This window comes from Delphinapterus leucas, chromosome 3 (assembly GCF_059928025.1).
Source record: "Delphinapterus leucas isolate spDelLeu-1000000601 "Yukka" chromosome 3, BTC_Dleu_Yukka2, whole genome shotgun sequence".
NCBI classification, from domain to species: domain Eukaryota; kingdom Metazoa; phylum Chordata; class Mammalia; order Artiodactyla; family Monodontidae; genus Delphinapterus; species Delphinapterus leucas.
Window position 1 is genome coordinate 65,736,366 of NC_143131.1, and position 20,941 is coordinate 65,757,306.

General features: G+C 40.0%; 1 protein-coding gene across 1 annotated transcript in view; it reads left to right on the top strand.

Moving 5' to 3' along the window:
• Positions 1-20,941, top strand: part of RASGRF2 (Ras protein specific guanine nucleotide releasing factor 2) — a 257,405-nt gene that overhangs the window by 158,411 nt on the left and 78,053 nt on the right. The window contains exon 22 of the mRNA XM_089909081.1: positions 972-1,061. Within this exon, the coding sequence (XP_089765207.1) occupies positions 972-1,061 (90 nt within the window). The remainder of the gene's footprint in view (positions 1-971; positions 1,062-20,941) is intronic.

A 20,941-nucleotide genomic window follows, 5' to 3' on the forward strand; every position in this document is an offset into this window, starting at 1 on the left:
CTTCCCCTCTTATTTATTTTAAGCATGACTATATAACTTTAGGGGCAAACTAATCAAAAATCACAGAATCACAGTGAGCTATCTTCACTAAAAGCCTGAGTGAGAAAAACAGTGAGGTTGTCAGCAATATTAGCAAATGCCGTGTGTAAGTATCTGAGTGAGAGGGGCTGCCTAAAGGTGCTGAGTGCATCCTTCGATTTAAGAACCCATCTCTGCTTCTAAAGGTACTTGGAGAAGAAAATTCCATCAGTAAAATGTAGAATATTTTTTAAAAATATTTTTTATATTGAGATAAAATTCACATACCATAAGATTCACCCTTCTAAACTACACAGTTCAGTGGTTTTTATATATTCACAAGGCTGGGCAGCCATGACTACTATCTCATTCCAGAACATTTTCATCACCTCCCCCACTAAGGGACCATGTACTCATTAGTAGTCACTCCCCATTCCCATCTCCCCGCCAGCCCCTGGAAACCACTAATTTACTCTCTGTCTCTATGGATTTACCTAATCTGGACATTTAATGTAAATGGGATCATACAATATGTGACTCTTTATGACTGACGTTCACTTAGCATGATGTTTTCAAGGTACATTCACGTTGTAGTATGTATTAGTACTTCATTCCTTTTTGTGGCTAAATGATATTCCCTTGTATGAGAATTTTTGATTTGGTTTATCATTTCACCAGTTGGTGGACATTTGATTGTTTTTACTTTTTGGCTGTTATGAATAATGCTGCTATGGATGTTCACGTATAAGTTTTTGTGTAGATGTATGCTTTCACTTCTCTTCAGGCTATACCTAGAATGGACTTGCTAATATAGAATCTTGTTATTTGCCTATTAATAAGGACAATGCAGGGTATTTGCATTCATCCAGTGCTGGAATGAAAATGAGAATTTTTATTACGTTATATTATCCAACTGCCTCACCATGCCATTTCCATTCTTTTGAAATAACCAGGACAGACCGCCGACAACTCCCACTGCTCTGTTTCGCCTGCTTCTGCTTTTGCAATTGCCACAGCTGCAGCAGGACATGGAAGTCCACCTGGTGAGTAGGGGCCAGAAGCTGAGTGCAGACACATGGCAATGTTTGGTAAATCAGTGGTCCTTGCCTGCCGGCGTCTTGATGATACACTGGGCAGCTACTTAAGAATGCAGATTCCCAGCTCCCTAAGTCAGTGCATCTTGGCGTGATACAGTCTTTTAAATAAGCACCTTCAGGTGAGTCTCACACAGGTGGCCTGTGCGTAACCCTTTTGAGAACTTCTGTATCAGAGAAGGATGTGTTATTTCTTTCATGTTGTTTTGTGGAGTTCTTTAACCTTTTTAGCCAAATTGTCGAGAACACGTGGTTCCCTTTTAACTGAGTCCAGTGCTGAAAGCATATGCAAGGTGGGAGGGAAGGTTTGTGGAGGGGGCGGGGAGGAGGGAAGGACCTATTGTTTTAGAGGACGCAAAATTCATTTCCAGTAGCTCCATGATGCTTTCTGAGTTGCTGTCAGTTAATCTTCAGGGTAAAGAAGTACTTAAAATAAAAGCATGGTATTTTAAATAGATGAAAAATTATATTCATGATCTCTGTCCTCTTCTCTCATGTGCAAGGAGAACATTACGTTAAAATAAATCCATATGTGGTTTAAACAGCCTTGTTGCTGTAAGTATCTTCACCTAAACTAATTCTCTGTGTTCCGGGAGTGTATTTTTGGTGTATTTTGTTAATTAGCCATTGCTCACCTACCAGAGAAGTCCATTTCCAAAGCCTATGAACCTATATTCAACAGTAGTAACTGGTAGGTACTGTCTGTGTGAAATCTTTCTAAGTTGAAGTAAGTACAAAGAGATACACTGTAAGGAACATGAATTACCATAGTAATTCATAGTTACCTATCTATCTATCTATCTAGATAGATAGATAGATAGATAGATAGATATCCCATCTGAATGGAAAGTCTTTGCACTTTGACTACATTCCACATCTTAACTATTTTACCACACACACTTCACTGGATGTGGTCAGGCAAATTGGGGATGTTCTTTACCCCAAATATTCCCAGAACCTTCCCCTCAGTTCCCATCAGTATAACACAATACAGCCTGTAATGGTAATAGTATTGATGTCTTCTCAATCCAGTCGGCTTCTGTTGTTGACTACATGTTATAATAATGAACATTTCTTTGATGAGATAATAAAGGAGTCTTCCCTACACTTCCGGCAGAATTGGTTATCAACTGTGATTTGCTAAGACCTTTTTCTGTCTTTTGTTCTCACAAGCTAGTCTGTCTTTGGAAAAAGTGAAATACAGAGCTTCCTCGCAGGTCTCTTAATTTAAGTGTGGTTTGTAAGGGAAAATAGTTTTTAGGTCAATTCAGGATGAGACCATTTCCCCATTTGCTGGAGGCTGGGTCGGGGAAGGTATCTTTTTTTCACCTGAGATTGAAGCAAAGTTCTAACGGAGACTGGCTTTCAGACTTGGGCTTGCCCATGCCTGATGGGCCAGAGGATAAAGTAACCACAATAGCCAGGTCTTCCTCACTATCCGAACACTGCTGCTGCTCTGCGGCCTGTTCCTGCTTCTCCCCTGCAGCCGAAAGAGCCTTAGCAAGAAAGCTCTCCTCAGTGAGCCAGCTGAGGAGGGGCAGACTGCTGACTGACGACAGCCAGCACTGCTAGGTGCAGGGTGGCCTGGACCTCCTGTTTTATCACACTGCTGCTGATGTTGCCTGTAATGGGGTCTGGAGCCACATGATTCAAGTTTAGACATAAATGACATAAAGGATGGCTTTGGCAGTATCTGTGGCCCCGCTGTCAAGGCAGCAAGTTGCACAGGGGTCAGTTTCGGTGGCTAATGGTGGTACGAAAGAGGGTCTGTTTTGGAGTAGGGATCAGTACGTCCCTGGGGCTCGGCTGCTTCATGGATCTAGCCCCACAGGAGAGTCCACCTGCCTACGAGAACTTGGCAGAAGGGCTCAGGTTCATAGGCCACTAGGGCAGGAACAGAACACGGAACAGAAAGAGAGGAAGTGCTAGGAAGATGATCTGGACTCCTTGGCTGGTCAGGGAGAGGAGAGCCTGCTACTGCCCAGAGAAGCCCTAGACCCAGACAGACAGGTGTCCGAAGGAAGCTAGTGCTACCTAATGTTTAAGTCTCAAACCAGGCTTTGTATCCACTCTCTGAATCAGGAATTATGACCCGAATGCACACTGGAACGTGGAGAGCCTGCAGAGGTGAGCAGGAGGGAAGGTGGTGTAGATAAGTGAACATCTCATGCTCACATCCATTTTTCCAGGCTTCCTGTCTGCTTGTCTGGCTGCAATATGGGACCACCGCTCTGCTGTGTGTGTGGCTTATAGCCTGAAACAACATGCCGCCCGGCCAAGCCATGCGGTCTGCAGAGTGGGCTTTCATGTTTCAGGCTCCTCTTCGGGTCCCCTCTTGCTTTAATCCTCTCTCACCTCCCTGCCCTCAACCTCTACCTCCATCAAAATACACAGGAATCTGGCAACTCTGGGTTAGAACTGTCAGTTAGTGATTATGCTTTCAAATATTCACTGCAGGCATTTGCATGTAAGCCATTTCTCTTAAATGATTGCTTAAAAGGTAATTTTACTGCATTAAAAGGTATTTAAATTTAGCAAAAGGATGGACAGAAAATTTTCTTCGCAAAGAGGCCAGATAAGACGTGCATGCCGTAAAGTCAGAGAAAGTTGATTTATCTGTGGAAGGTGGCCTGGTATGTACTCAGGATTGCCAGTCCTGCCCCTCGGGTCTGAGCCTACCTGATTTCCGCACACACTGGAAAAGACTGGAATTTCCCCTCTGGTTTCTTTAAGGACTTAGAGCCTGTCCTTTCCAAAGATGGGTGTCTCTTCCTTCCATGTCATGCTCCGTTTCCTTGTAGACCAACAGGAGTACCTCTGCTGGAGAGGAAGGAAAGCCTGATCTGTGGGCATGATTGTGACACGATTAATTCTTCTTAACTTCACATTATAAAGAGTTCACAATTTATTTAGTGCTTGCCTTACGATTGGCAGCCAAGTTACATTAGGCCCACTGTGGATGGATCCGGGATTTGTGGGGTCTAACACTTACACAGTCTGCCTCAAGGAAAAGAATATAAAATTACAAACCTTTAGAGCACCTCCCAGGGCTTTGGAAGAGGCCCATACACATTGAGAGGCCCCGAGGCTTAAGCTTCCTGGTAAATCTGTTTATGAGTCCAGCCCTGATCATTCTTGGAATCAGAGCAGCTTTAGGAAATTTTGATCACGGGGTGGTGGGTGGAGGTGGGAGTGGGACCAGTGGTCATCAGTCAGTCAAATAAGTGCTAACTCTATAAGTTTTAGCTCTATGCAAGACTGAGACAAAAAAACAGTGAGTCTTATGAGCCGCCACACTGGCTGAAATGTACTTTCAAGCATCTGCTCAAATTTAGGAGCTCTGCATTAAAGTAGAATTAAAGTCTGTGCCTTTCAGATGGCTGCTGATACAGGGAATCTGCAGGTGCAGTTTGGATATAGTTATGATATGAATAGAAATGCAAATCCAATAAATACACATATCAGGGCATATCATGGTGCTTACTATATACCTAAAGCTCTGGGATTAATGATAGGGTTTATGAAATGATCTAAAATGAACTATGAAAGTGTGAGGTGGGTTATTTTTATGAGAGTAGAAATAACGGCAGTGGAGGTACTACAAGCAACTCTTGATTATCTGTGAAAAGATTATAGGTTTTACCATTCTATGCAAGTCAGAGTAAATTAACAAAGTAGAGGAATGACTGAATGCATTTATAGGAAAATTAATGGCACAGTTACAATTGCTTAGAGAAATACTGAGTTCTTTACTGGTGGTGACTACATACTTGTAAAATAGATAATTCATAATCTGTTTTTTCCTCTGTCAAACCACTCAGGCTTGTGTAGCCAGTAGTAGATCTGAGCTTGGTGTGAATTGGGCTTGGACTCACTTTTTAAAATACCAATAACTGGTCCCACCCCCAGAGATTATGACTTGATTGGTCAGGGTACATCTGGGGCATCAGGATTTTTAAAGTTCCCTATGTGATACTTATGTGGAGCCAAGATGGAGAATCACTAAACTAGATGGAGGAGGTGTATTTGTTCCTTCTCTGGTTGTAGCATTCCTACAACCAGTTTGAGACATATTTTTTATTGTTTTTTTTTTCCAAAATATATAAAAACCATTTTAAAATAAAAATGTCTGAAGATAGCTAGTTGAAGTTAGGGAGACAGAATGTATCTCATTTACATTTTTTAATGAAAACATTATTATCACTATTATTAATGAAAAACAAAGAGCTTTGGCAAACCAAATGTAAGTTAACAGTGATTCTAAGTCTTACTTTAAATTCTTTCTTTATTTTTAAGTGTCATGTGTACAACGGTGTATTTCAACTTACGTATTCACTACTGTGTGCTCACCATGGAAAGTTTAATTTCCATCCATCACTATGCAGTTGACCCCCTTTACCCATTTTACCCTCCCCCATGTCCCTTTCCCCTTGGTGACCATTAATCTTTTCTCTGTATCTATGTTCGTTTCTGTTTGGTTTGGTTGTTTATTTTATTTTTTTTGGTTGTTTATTTTATTTTATTTTTTTATATTCCTCATATGAGTGAAAACATACGGCATTTGTCTTTTTCCATCTGACTTATTCCACTTAGCATAATACCCTCAAGGTCCTTCCATATTGTTGCAAATGGCAATATTTCATCTTTCTGTTATGGCTGAGTAGTATTGCATTGTGCCTATATGCTACATCTTTAACCATTCATCCATTGATGAGCACTTAGGTTGTTTCCATATCTTGGCTATTGTAAATAATGCTACACTGAGTATAGGGGTGCATATGTCTTTTTGAATTAGTATCTTCATTTTCTTTGGATAAATACTCAGAAATAGAATAGCTGGATTATATGGTAATTCTGTTCTTAATTTTTTGAGGAATCTCTAAACTGTCTTCCATAGTGGCTGCACCAATTTACATTCCCACCACCAGTGTATGAGTGTTCCCTTTTCTCATCATCCTCACCAACACTTGTTATTTCCTGTCTTTTTGAGAATAGCCATTCTAACTGGCGTGAGGTGATACATCATTGTGGTTTTGATTTGCATTTCCCTAATGATTAGTGATATTGAACATCATTTTATGTGCCTACTGGCCATCTGTATGTCTTCTTTGGAAAAATGTCGACTCAGATCCTCTGCCCATTTTTTAATCAGGGTGTTTGTTTTGTTGTTGTGGAGTTGTATGAGTTCTTTATATATTTTGGACATTAAACTCCTATTGGATATATGATTTTCAAGTATCTTCTCCCATTCGGTAGGTTGTCTTTTTGTTTTGCTGATGGTTTCCTTTGCTGTGCAGAAGGTTTTTAGTTTGATGTAGTCTCATCTGTTTATCTTTGCTTTTGTTTCCCTTGTCTCAGGAGACATATCCAGAAAGATACTGCTAAGACCAATGTTAAAAAGTGTACTGCATATGTTTTTTTCTAGGAATTCTATGATTTTAGGTCTTACATTCAAGTCTTTAATCCATTTGGAGTTGATTTTTGTATACGGAGTAAAATAGTGGCCTAGTTTCATTCTTTTGCATATGACCGTCCAGTTTTCCCAATACCATTTATGGAAGAGACTATCCTTTCTCCCATTGTATGTTCTTTGCTCCTTTGTCATAAATTATAATTGTCCATCTATATGTGGGTTTATTCTGGGCTCTCAACTCTGTTTCATTAATCTGTGTCTTTTTTATGCCAATATCTTGCTGTTTTGATTACTATAGCTTTGTACAGTTGTACCTCATTTTATTGCACTTTGCTTTATTGTGTTTCACAAATACTGTATTTTTTACATATAGAAGGTTTTTGGCAACCGTGTGTCGAGCGAGTCTATCAGCGCCATTTTTCCAACAGCATTTGCTCACTTCATGTCTCTCTGTCACATTTTGGAAATTGTCTCAATATTTGAAACTTTTTCATTCTTATTATACTTGTCATGGTGACCTGCGTTCAGTAACCTTTGATATTACTGTTTAATTTGGAGGTGGTCCATGAACCACACCCATATAAAGATGGTGAATTTAATAGATAAATACTGAGTGTGTTCTGGCTGCTCTACTGACCTGCCATTCCTGCCTCTCTCCCTCTTCTCAGGCCTCCCTGTTTCCCTGAGACACAACAATGTTGAAATTAGGCCAGTTAATAACCCTACTGTGGCCTCTAAGTGTTCAAGTGAAAGGAAGAGTTGCATGTTTCTCACTTTAAATCAAAAGTTAGAAATGATTAAGCTTATTAAGGAAGGCATGTCGAAAGAGTAGATGGGCTGAAAGCTAGGCCTCTTGCACCAAACAGTTAACCAAGTTGCAAATGCAAAGGAAAAGTTCTTGAAGGAAATTAAAACTACCACTACTCCAGTGAACACATGAATGATAAAAAAGCGAAACAGCCTTATTGCTCTTATGGAGAAAGTTTTAGTGGTCTGGATAGAAGATCAAACCAGCCACAACATTCCCTTAAACCAAAGCCTAATCTAGAGCAAGGCCCTAACACTCTTAAATTCTGTGAAGGTGGGAGAGATGAGGAAGCTGTAGAAGAAAAATCTGAAATGAGCGCAGGTTGGTTCATGAGCTTGAAAGAAAGAAGTTGTCTCCATAACATAAAAGTGCAAGGTGAAGCAACAAGTGCTGATGTAGAAGTTGCAGCAAGTTATCCAGAAGATCTAGCCTGCTAAGATCATTAATGAAGGTGGATACACTAGACAACAGATTTTCAGTGCAGATGAAACAGCCTTCTATTAGAAGATGATGCCATCTAGGATTTTCATAGCTAGAGAGAAGTCAATACCTGGCTTCAAATCTTCAAAGGACAGGCTGACTCTCTTGTTAGGGGCCAGTGCAGCTGGTGACTTGAAGTTGAAGCCAGTGCTCATTTACCATTCTGAAAATCCTAGGGCCCTTAAGAATTATGCTAAATTATGCTAAATCTGCCTGTGCTCTATAAATGGAACAACGAAGGCTGGATGACAGCACATCTATTTACACCATGGTTTACTGAATATTTTAAGCCCACTGTTGAGACCTATTGCTTAGAAAAGAAGATTCCTTTCAAAATAGTGCTGCTCATTGACAGTGCACCTGGTCACTCAAGAGCTCTGGTGGAGATGTACAACGAGATTGTTATTTTCATGCCTGCGAAATACAGCATCCATTCTGCAGCCCATAGAGCAAGGAGTAATTTTAACTTTCAAGTCCTGTTATGTAAGAATTATATTTCATAAGACTATAGTTGCCATAGATAGAGATTCCTCTGATGGATCTGAGAAGGGTAAGTTGAAAACTTTCTGGAAAGGATTCATCATTCTAGATGTCATTAAGAACATTTGTGATTCATGGAAAAAGCTCAAAATATCAACATTAACAGGAGTTTGGAAGAAGTTTATTCCAACCCTCATGGATGACTTTGAGGGCTTCAAGACTTCAGTGGAGGAAGTCATTGCAGATGTGGTGGAAATAGCAAGAGAACTAGAATTAGAAGTGGAAGCTGAAGATGTGACTGACTTACTGTGATCTCATGATAAAACTTCAACAGGTGAGGAGCTGCTTCTTATGGATGAGCAAAGAAAGTGGTTTCTTGAGATGGGATCTACACCTTTTTTTTTTTTTTTTTTTGCGGTACGCGGGCCTCTCACTGTTGTGGTCACTCCCACTGTGGAGCACAGGCTCCGGCCGCGCAGGCTCAGCGGCCATGGCTCACGGGCCCAGCCGCTCCGTGGCATGTGGGATCCTCCCGGACCGGGGCACAAACCCATGTCCCCTGCATTGGCAGGCGGACCCCCAACCAGTTCACCACCAGGGAAGCCCGGATCTACACCTTTTGAAGATGCCGTGAAGATTGTTGAAATGCCAACAAACGATTTAGAATATTACATACATTTAGTTGATGAAGCAGCAGCAGGGTTTGAGAGGATTGACTCCAGTTTTGAAAGAAGTTTTCTGCTGTGGGTAAAATGCTCTCAAACAGCATTGTATGCTACAGAGAAATTGTTGGCAAAAGGAAGAATCAATGGATGTGGCAAACTTCTTGGTTGTCGTATTTTTTAAAATGGCCACAGCCATCCCAGCCTCCAGCAACCACCAGCCTGGTCAGTCAACAGCCATCAACGTTGAGGCAAGACCCTCCACCAGCAAAAAGATTACAACTTGCTGAAGGCTCGGGTGACGGTTAGCACTTTTTAGCAATAAAGTGTTTTTAATTAAGGTATATACATTATTTTTTCAGAACTAAATGCTATTGCACACTTAAAAGACTGCAGTATAATGTAAACATAACTTTTATATGCACTGAGAAACCAAAACAAATGGTGTGACTTATTTTATTGCAATATCTGCCGTTTTGCCATGGTCTGGAACAAAAGCCGCAGTATCTCCAAGGCTGCCTGTTGTATAATTTGAAATCAGGGAGTGTGATACCTTCAGCTTTGTTTTTTTTTCTCAGAATTGCTTTGGTTGTTTGGGGTCTTTTGTGGTTCTGTATAAATTTTAGGATTTTTTTTGTCCTATTTTGTGAAAAATATTGTTGGGATTTTGATAGGGATCGCATTGAATCTGTAGATTGCTTTAGGTAATATGGACATTTTAACAATGTTAAACCATAAGACGTTGTTGAAAGAAATTGAAGGCACAAAGAAATGGAAAGATATTCTGTGCTAATGGATTCCAGTCTAATTTTTAGACACACACACACACACACACACACACACGGACTGAAATTAAAATTTTGGAACTGAGAAGTTACATCGTTTTTATAAAGTTTTAATTTTTATTGAAGTATAGTTGATTACAATGTTGCGTTAGTTTCTGGTGTACAGCAAAGTGAATATATATATTCAATATATATATTCTTTTTTCATTATAGGTTATTACAACATATTGAATATAGTTCTCTGTGCTATACCGTAGGACCTTGTTGTTTATCAATTTTATATACGGTAGTTTGTATCTGCTAATCCCAAACTCCTAATGTATCCCTCTTAACTAGTATGAGCCTGCAAAGCAGCTAGGGATGCTCATGTCAGGGGGTCATTGCACTCTCTTCCTGGGAGGATGCCCACAGCAAGCCAGATCACATGGAGCACTTCCTCTGCCCATCATGTGTTTTTGATAAGCCTTTCAAGCAAACCCAAATCCTTGTTCCAGCTGGCCTGAGCACCCTCTTTCCTGACCATGTTGCATTGCCAAGTTCTCCTTCTTTGTGCTGCCCTTTCCTGAGCTCCACGCAGACCGTCCTCCTCTATCACTGTATCTCCTCAGCAAAGGTACAATGCAGTTGATTGTGCCTTTTCACTTTTCTGATTCGCTCACATTGCTTAATTGCTACTTGACTGCAGTACAGTTTCATCCATTTCAGGGCCAGGCAGGTAACCGAAAGGGGAACTGGAGGGCTGATACCATGTGAAAAAGGGGCAGCCACTGCTCAGCTCCCCCTGGTTTTTGCCATGACAGAATACAGACTAGGGCCGTCAGATCTGTTTTCTTTCTTTCTTTTCTTTGTTAAAGAAAAACCAGAAATCTGGATATTTATGTAAAATCTCCTATTTTTAAATGTTGGAAGTGAATTCATACTCTTTAAAAAATAGGCAAGCAGAATACTTCTGTGGACCACAATTGGCTGTGAGCCACCAGTATGTGACCTCAGATGTACTGTAATCATGTACAGCTGGAGTTGTAGGTTGATCCAGATAAGAGTTTCTGAGACCATACCTCAATGCTAGCAATGGACTCCTGAATCTCCTCAGTCTTCCCTCCCCAAAGCTATTTCCTATTCCTTTGGCCAGGCTATTTTATAGGAAGTCCATCTCTTCTTGTCCACTGTGGCTTGACCACTTTGGCTTTCACAGGGTAATCTTATCTCTAAGATCTGGAGGATGCCTCATTGTCACCCCTTCACCATGGAAGGGATTTTGGGGACTTTCTTACTTTACAGATTTTGAAACAAGTGTGAGACCCAGAGTGCTGGAGGGCCTGGCCCAGGTTCTCAGAGTGCCTGAGAATGAGGCTCAGATCTGTCCATTACCAAACTGCTTCTTTCTTTGCCCTGATATTTCCTCTAATCCCACATTTATTTCAAAAAGAACAAGATCTTGGGAAACTTGAGTTACGTATTTTGTTACTAACTCTTGATCCTGTCTTCATCTGCAGCATACCCGCTACTTTCCATCTTCTTTCCACCTGGCATTCACCTGACAGATAGAGCAGCACGGTAACTCCAGAGAGATGAACCCGAGTGAAATTAGTCATCTGTGGGTAGATTCTTACTTAGCTAGCAGCACTGAGGGGTCTGTGATTTCTTTCACAGGATCGCAGAAACTAGGGTCTTAGTACAATGATATAACCTGGTCAGAGGAAGCGTTTATCTCTGTATTGAGAATTGGATTAAATTTGCAGTAATATATTGAGTACCATGAATTACGTTAATGTCATATATGTACCCCGCTGTCTTTTTTTTTTCTGGATTTGTGAGAGCACTCAGCTCTGTTTAAATAGTTTAGCTATTTAGTTAGTAAACTTGTAAGAAAGGCACAGAATATGGGCTTTTTGCCAGTGTTGTTTATCTAACTGGCATTTGTAGCCTGTGGCTTCACAAGTGCTAGGAAGACCTGAAGACACAACTTAATAACATGTAATTAGCCTGTTTTATCTTGTGAATACATCATAATTGTGTAGTTTTTGCAGAGGGCCTCTCAGAGTTGCACCCACATCTTGCAGACCCCCGTCCTATGCTTCCCTGTTGGGCATTTGTGTATGCAATTATAAACTTATTATCAACATGACAAAAGCAACAACAATAAAGTTACATAATTCTATAGGGTGTACTATATACCAAGCACCGTTCTAAACTTTACATATGTTAACTAATATGTGAAGTAGTTACTATTATTTGTATAATGAGTATAATGTACTCATTATACTAATAATAGTATTATTATATATTTAATATATAATAATACTATTATATATAATTAATAGTATTATTCATATAATGAGTATATTAGTAAATGAGTATAATAATAATATTATTATTATACTTATTTTCCAGTTGAGGAAATTAAGATACAGAGAGTTAAGTAAGTCACCTAAGGTCACGTAGGTAGTAGGTGGCAGATTTGAATCATATCATCTGGCTAATGAAAAGAGAACTGACAGGATCTATTACCAATCCCAACCTCTGCCTTACATAGATAAGACAGAGATGGAACTTCATTCTCTGGGTTTCTACAGTGCTGCCATTTCGTTTGGAAAAGCACATGAACGTTTCTGGTGGGTGGTCTGGTGGTTTTAAAAATGTGTCCAAAAATTCTTTCATACTCCATCCTTCAAGAGGTGAAGCTTAATTTCTCTTTATTTTTGTGTGGGCAGAACTTAGTAATTTGCTTCTAACAAATAAAATTAAGCAGAAGTGATCATGTGTGACTTTGGAGCCTAGGTCATCAGAAGGCATAGTGTCCTCTGTCTTGGTCAGTCTCTCTCTTGGATCACTTGTTCTGGGGGAAACAAGCTTCCATATCATGAGGAGAGGCCCAATGAGACCAGCTAGAAACTAGAAAGTGGGCCTCCTGCCAAGAGCCTCATGCATGAGCTTAGAAGTGAACCCTCCAGCCCCACTTGAGCCTTTGGATGTCTGCAGCCCTGGTGGACATCTGGCTTGCAACCTTGTGAGACACCCTGAGCCAGAGCCACCCAGCTGAGCCACTTCCAAAATCTCATCCTGAAGAAACTGTGCAATAATAAATGTTTGTTATTTTCAGCCCATAAATTTCAGGGTGATCTGTTGTGCAGTGATAGATATCTACTACAGGTGGTATCATGGTTGCCAGTAAACCTTGGTGAAATTATTCAAAATCAGATTGCGCTTAGGGAGCATATTTTCATATTGGAAAGAGAAACATGTCTGGGCTGTTCCTATAGGACAGAACATGCTGAGCTTATTCCCCCCAAACTTTTTGAAATGGAAAGAATATATCTAAAATTAACATGTGGCTTAAATCTACCTTATTCTTCTCCCTTCACCTGTAGTGCTCTGAATTGAATAGACTTATTTTCCTACTGTTTGAGAGCTGAGAGCAGTTTGATTTGAACACAACTGTTGCTTAGCAATAGGAAGGAACTTAATGGCTCTACTCTCTTCTGCAAACTGAGATGAGCCTCCCTGTGTAGCTATTGTCTGTCTGTAGTGCTGAATTTAAAATTGTAATTATCATTTTAAGATGAAATTGAAGCTGGCCTATGTGACACATTACACTCACCCTAGCATCTCAGCTACCCAGTAGGTTGGAGTGTCCCAGTTTGAGGCCCCTTTGCAGAGAAGCTGGTCTCCTGGAACTATGGGGCATTTAGAAGACTAAGACAGAGCTCTAAAGAAGCTAGTGAATTCCCAATTGGTAGGTGGTTTGTATTCTCTAAACACTGACTTTGTGATTCTGGGACTGCAACTTGGCTCTTGAGATGCTGTGACTAGAAACTGGGCCAATGATATTAGGGAAGGGCTTTGGTGACATGGGGATTCGAAAGACATTTTGGGGAGTAGGAGGGCGTGGGAAGTCTAGCTGCCACTGACCTTACTACCCAGCTCTGTTGGAAAGGCTCCTAGAAATGTCAGCTGCTTTGGATTTTTTTTTTTTTTTTTTTTTTTGCTTTGGATTTTTTAAACAAAAGGTCTAAATCCGATTGTTCATCAGAGAGGTTGGTCTCGAGATTCAGAAATCTCTGCCTGAATTAAAAGCATTATTCTTTCCCACTCTTTGGATTAAATGATGAACAAGTTTATTTGATTTTGCTTAACCTTCAATTAGTTATATAGGTCTTTCCGCATACGTGTACACGCTATGCCATACCAGGTATTGTGGAAAGATAAAAATAGAATACGAGGCATTGCCTCTACTCTCTAAGAACTGACAATCTCATTGAGGAGATTAGATGAACAGGCATAAAGTAAATTTCAAATGATCAAGATGTAAACTCTAGCATACTGATAATAATCAGTATAATTATTGGTTATTAAATTCTGGACTTGAAAACCCAGAGAAAATGTCACATTAGCAAAATAATAAGCCTTCAGTACATGACCCTGAAAGAAAAAGTTAATATAGTTTCACAGTATTTCATGCATTCACTCTTCCAATTAGTCGGTTTTCTGAACATAGGTTTTTGGAGCTTTTTTGTTTTTGACTTTGGGACAGTGTTTTCCTCTGGATCTGCACATTATTCCTATGGTCACACACTTCCTGGTGTGTGTTATAGTCTTAGCAGTTTGGCTGGTTTTACATTAAGTGGAGGCAGTGTCTGTCGTCCTGGAGTAAATTAACATTACCAAGATTTCGACACATGCATCAGAAGGAGAAGTGATGAAAGTCTTAGACAAAGTATATTTCAGTGTCTTACAAAATCAGAAGGTATAAACCTACAGAAAACCCGAAATAGACTTGTTGAACTAGAGATAAATAATAGTATCCTGATAAGTTTTTGCGTGCCTGTCTGTTTTTTGTTTTTTTTTTTTAATAAGTGTAACAAATAATCATGGAGCGGCAAACAGCTCCTTTTTTAGATATTATAGCAAGTCCCCTACATAGGAACCTTCAAGTTGCGAACTTTCAAAGATGCAAATGTGCATTTGCGTGTCCAGTCACGTAGTTCACGTGTCTGGCGTACATTGTCACGTGCGTGCATCCTCTGTAAGTGGCTGTGCTTTTGTGTACTTTACAGTACTGCATAGAGTACAGTAGTACAGTGTCTTCATTTCAAGCCCAGGATGTCCGGAAGCAAGCGTAAAACCAGCGGCGATGTAGCTGGTACTGCTAAGGAAAGCTAAGTGCCAAGAAAGGACAAAGAGAGACAAGAGGAAGCAGTAACTGAAGAACCGAAGAGCTTCATGATATAGGAAATGGCAAGGGGATTTTCTTCATTTGAGGAGGTACTGTTAGTTTTTGAGGCACAGGACCCGAATGTAGAATGTATATGAACCTACAGCTGCCATTCAGAATGCAATCCAGTCATCTGTGATGAGAAAAAAAGAGCTACTACCCAAACATCACTGGATCGTTTTTTCAAGAGGGTAGATAGAATTGAATCCAGCAAGGAACCAGAACCTGTGCCATCAACCTCAGGCGTGAGTGAAATTGCAGCTTGCTCTCTGTCTCCTATCGCTGACCATCCTTCAGCTCTACCATCTCCCACCTCCTCTCCCTCATCCACTCAGTAACTCTTCTTGCCTGTTCACTCGGTGCCAGCCCCTGTATGCCAGCTGCTGTCCTGTACTACTGGACTTTTCGAGGTACTGTACTGTAAGATTAAAAATGTTGTCTTTATTTTTTGTTTGTTTTTTATGTATTATTTGTGTGAAAAGTATTATAAACCTATTACAGCACAGTACTGTCTAGCCGACTGTGTTAGTTGGGTACGTTGGCTAACTTTGTTGGACTTACAAACAAATTGGACTTACGAATGCACTCTCGGAATGGAATTCGTTCGTATGTAAGGGACTTACTGTATTGGATCACTAGCTGTAAAGACTCTGAGGCTCGATGTTTAGCCATGTGTCGCATTCGAATGGCAACAGTGCAGATGTTACCTGCCTATAGCCCTCCTCCACTTTATAGACTTTTATTTGGGCTTGTTTCTAATTTTCAAGATCCTGTACACCATTCAGAATTAATTCAAAACAGAGCATCTTAGTCAGGATAAAGCTTCATCTGGCAAATACGCTACCAGAGTCAGTTCTCTTGATCCCTGTGGGTTGTGTGGAAAACAAGCCACAGTCCCCTTTAGCGGCAGGCACGGAAGCTAACAGTCTTAGCAAAGGCTAGAGTTTCCTGCCTCCACCTGGCTTACCTTGCTCACTGCAGTGTTAAAGATTTGTAAGTTATGTTCTCATTCCTTTTCTTCTATCCTAGCAGTATGGGTTTATGAAGACCTAATCCTACACCTCACGTTTGTATACTGCCTCACAATTTCAAAGCCCTTTTATAAGTAACAGCATGTGTGTCCATCACAACCAGGCTGGGAAGTGGAGAGGTAGAGATTATCTTCCTCTTCTACTATATAAAGAAACAGGCTCAGTGAGGTGAAGTGACTTACCGCCCGAAGTGACTTACGGGCGGTTAGAAATTGCAGGCATAGGCCCTGAGTCCAAGTCTCTGGACTCCTGGTCCAGTGCTCATTCTATTAAACCAGGTTACTTTTGTAAAGTGGTATTTCAGAGCCATACCCCTGAAATGTCAAGGGACAGTTGAACAGTTAGTTGGTATCCAGTTAATTAATTCTTTAATGATTTTAATTATTAACCATCTTCAAATATGAATCTCAGTTTCCTTCCCTCTCAGATTCAGGCACTTCCTATACATAAGGAAGTCCTGGTTTCCTTTGTGTGTTTCATAGTTTGTATTTAATTCCCCAGCAGGGTTCAGGGACTACCGCCAAAGCATCCTTGAGGTTGGTTCTTGGATACTGATTGACGCACAGAAAGACATTTTTTAGGGATTTCAACATATTTGTTTGTTCTCCTAAACATTTCTTCAGATAAATATCATGGCAAATAGAAGAAAACCCTGAACTCACCAACCAGATTTTACTTATCTACTTTATCATTTTAAAATCCACCCACCATGCCCACACATTTCCTTGAAATACATTCTGCCATTCAGCTACCTTTGATGGTGACTTAGAGATAGAAGCCTTTTGTTTTCAAGGATCGGCTGCCCTGTCAATTTAAAATTTTTAAACAGCCTTACTGAGATATATTTTATATACCATACAACTCACCCATTTAAAGCATACAGTTTGATGGCTTTTAGTATTGCCCTGCCATCTTTAGTGGAATTCCCATCTGGGTTTTGAGAATACTCAGGCTGTTTCCTGTGGAAAACAATTCAGTTGGGATCTGTGGTGCACTCAGAGTGTCTGGTCTCACTTGGAGCTGTCAGGTGGGTGGAGGATGCAGTTAAGAAGCCCTCTTGCCCTCTTGGTGGGAGTTAACAGGCCTGAGGATTCGAGCTTCTGTTTTTATCACGCTGAGGGAGGGGAGAAAGGCTGAGTGTCCCCTCCCGAGAACAGTGCTTACTGGAGAAGTGGCCTCTGATTGCTGGTGTCTGGTGATCTGGCTGTGGGAAAAGAAGTTATTCAGGGAACAGGGGCCATGCGGGCCTTAGGGAGAATGGGGTATCGGTGAGAGCAGTTATGACTGATTCTCCAAGGAGTCAGGATTGAAAGTGGTTAAGAGAGTGGATTTGGGTGTCAAATAAACCTGTATCTGAGTTCTGCCACTTGTCTAGGCTGTGTGATCTAGGGCAGACTCTCTAAGTCTGATTTTTCTCATCTTTGAGAAGAGTGAGAGCAATGATTGTACCGCCCTCATAGACTTGTCATGAGGATTAGAGGAGATGATCTATGCGCAGTTCTTAGCATTTGGAACCAGCTAAGCACTCAATGAATATTTTCCACTGTTATTATTGACTGTTTCCTCCACAAGATTCATAAGCTTTTTGAGAACAGGGACTGTTGTGTTTACCATTAGATCTCCAGCCCCTGTCATCATAACAAGCCGGAGCTGAATTCAGATGAACGCATTCTCCTGTCATCCATTTTTTCTCTTTGTCTCTTCTGGTCTCACTTATGTGCACGCATGTGTGAGCATGCATACATACACATGCACACATACATGTATACCATGCCCCCTACTGACTGCTTTTATAGGGACAAGAATTAGTAAAATAACTGCAAAAGTGTATTAATTGTGTGTCATCCCATAGTCATCTGGTGAAAGGAGTGTAGTTTCTGGGCACAATCAAGAGACTTAGAAATAACTTTGTTACATGAATCTATGCTATATGATGGTATCCACTACAGCTGACTCTTATGTATTATGACAGGTAACTGGGGAAAGAAGAGGCGAGCAGCTCACCAGTATGTTTTTATAGTAGTAATAGTAGGAGTTGCTTTAGGATTTGCACTGGACTGTTCCAGAAGGGGGAGGAGTCTGAGAAATGTCAGTGTAGACATTTTTGATGGACTATATATAGTACCTGGTGAAAAAGAGAAGCCATGCAGATGGTTAAATTGCACGTCCAAGGCCTGAAAGACTGAGTTAACAGTATAATGATCTCAGTTCACAATTGGTTAAGTGTTAGGTGTCAGTAAGAAATCTTAAGTGGGGAGAACCAAAGAGAAGGGACTAATGCACTTCCCAGATGAGCTTGTCCAGCCCCTCTCACCCCTAGAGAGATGTCCCCTGAGCTTATTTATTTATGCCTCATGTCATTTAGCAAAGGGCTTGAGGCAAATCCCTGGCTGCACTGCGAGTCAGAAGGCATTTGCCTGGGCTCCATTCTGGGTAGAGTCCAAGGGAAATTGAGTTTCGGTCCATAGGGAACTGGTATCTTAATAATGAAAGTTACACTTGCAACCTTCTAGCCTGAAAGCGTCACACATCCCAGCAAACAAATCTTGTGCAAAATGTTGCCATTATCAAAGGCGAGGTCATCTGACATGGTGTTTGCTTTCATGCACTGGCTGTACTTTTCAGTGGCTTGAGGGGCTGGTGCCCTGATTGCCTGTTGTGTTACCCGCAAGTTCCGGGTTAAGTCACTTACTAGCTCTTTGGGGCATCAGTTTCCTCATCACTAAAAAAGGAATAATCGCGTCTAATTTGCTGGAACTTTGAGAATTAACTTACTTTTTTCCAGCACAGTGATAATCAGAAGGAAAGGGGCTACATGAAGACAAATTTGTAGTGTAGGTTGCAGGATGACAAATGAATTAACCCCCATTTCCTGGTGCTTCATGCTTATTGACACAATCCTACCGTTTGGTTGTCCTGTGCCAGAAAGAGATGGTTCTGTCGGATAGAGAGAATTCTGAGATTGGAAAGGCAGGAAGTCTGGGATCAAGGAGAATATCTCCAATATGACTGAATAGCTTTATTTCACCTACTGTGGTAAGTTCTGGTATTTTCTTAGGTAAGGGATCCTTGAGACTTCCCCTGACACTGCCGCAGCCATGCTAGTCTATCACAGGTCCAGCTGCTGTATCTGAGTTCTGCCACTTGTGGGAACTGCCATTCCCGTGGATGATTTTCATAGGTACTGTCTTGGACCATATCTGGGGCTGGACTTAGCCATACTGGTGCTATGATCATGTATATGCTCCAGAATAGTTTCCATTGTCATTCAGTTCGGTTTATGATTTTTTTTCAGTCCTGGTTAATTTTTATGCATAATGATTATAATACTTTATTCATTTATGTTGAAGTACTGGAAACACTGGATTTTTCTGTAGTTAGAAGGATCCTGAGATGCAATACTAAATCTATGGAATGAAGAGGTATTTTTGTTCAAATTCAAATAAAGATTATAAGTACTAAACTCAGCCTTTGGACAATTATTGCTAATAATTTGAAGCTATTGCTAAAATCCTCAATACTCTTTTTGTCAATGTATGAAATGGCTTAACATACCTGAAAAAGAAAAGGATATCCAAATTCAGGTTATCCATTTTCTGTTCAGGTATAGGTGGGTAGGTTTTTTGGTGGTATATGACTCCCTTCCTAGTACAAAGCTATCAGATTCAGAAATAGGGTGACTTTATACTACAGATAAAGAAATTGAATTATTAACGCAAAATCTTCCCCAAAAGAAAACCCCAGACCTAGATGGGTTCACAGGTGATTTCTACCAAACATTTAAAGAGTAAATAATGTCAGTGCTTCACAAAATCTTCCAGGAAATGGAGGAGGAAACACTTTCTAACTCATTTTATGAAGCCGTATTACCATGATACTAAAACCAGACAAAGACATAAGAAGAAAAGAAAACTACAGGGAAATAGTGTTTATGAACATAAAATACAAAAATTCTCAATAAAATATTAGCAAACCAAATCTAGCAACTTATGAAAAGTATTAAACACCATGAACAAATATATTTTATCTCAGGAATGCGAAATTGGTTTAACATCAGAAAATCAATTAATATAATACATCATATAACTATAATAAAGGATAAAAATCATATGATTATCTTTACAGGAACAGAGAAAACATTTCATATGATCCAACCAAGAAGGTAGGACTAGAAGGGCAATTCCTTAGTCTGATAAAAGGCATCTATGGAAAATAGACAGCTCACATCTTACTTAATAGTGAAAGACTGAATGCTTTCCTCCTAATATCAAGAACAATATGAAGGATATCTGGCCACTTCTATTCAACATTGTACTGGAGTATTTTTCCAGAGGGGAAAAAAAATAATATAAAGGCATCCTGACTGGAAGAAAGGGAGGAGGTAAAACTGTCATTATTCACAGATGACATGATCCTATATGTTGAAAACCATAAGGGATCCTCAAAGAAAACCTACCAGAACTGATAAACAAGTTCAGTAAGGTTGCAGAATATAAGATCAATATATAAAAGTCAATTGTATGTTATATACTAACAATGAACTGAAATGAAATTAAGAAAACAATTGTATCCACAAAGCATCAAAAAGAATTTAAATACTTAGGAATAAATTTAACAAAAGAAGTGAAAGGCTTGTATCCTATAACATACAGAACTTGCTGAGAGAAATTAATGGAGAGATGTACCAAGCCCATTGATTAGAAGATTCAGTTTTCCCAAAACTAATCTGTATATTCAACACAGTTCCTATCAAAATACCAATGGGTTTGTTGCCAGAAATTGACAAGCGGGTCCTAAAAAAACACGTAGCTTTAAATGTATATTTATTTTTGCTTTCATTTTTGTTTTGTTCTGGTAGAGTACTAACATTTTTATGGAAATGCAAAGGACTCAGAATAGCCAAGACAAATTTTGAAAAATAAGAACTAAGTTGGAGGACTTCTACTTCCTGATTT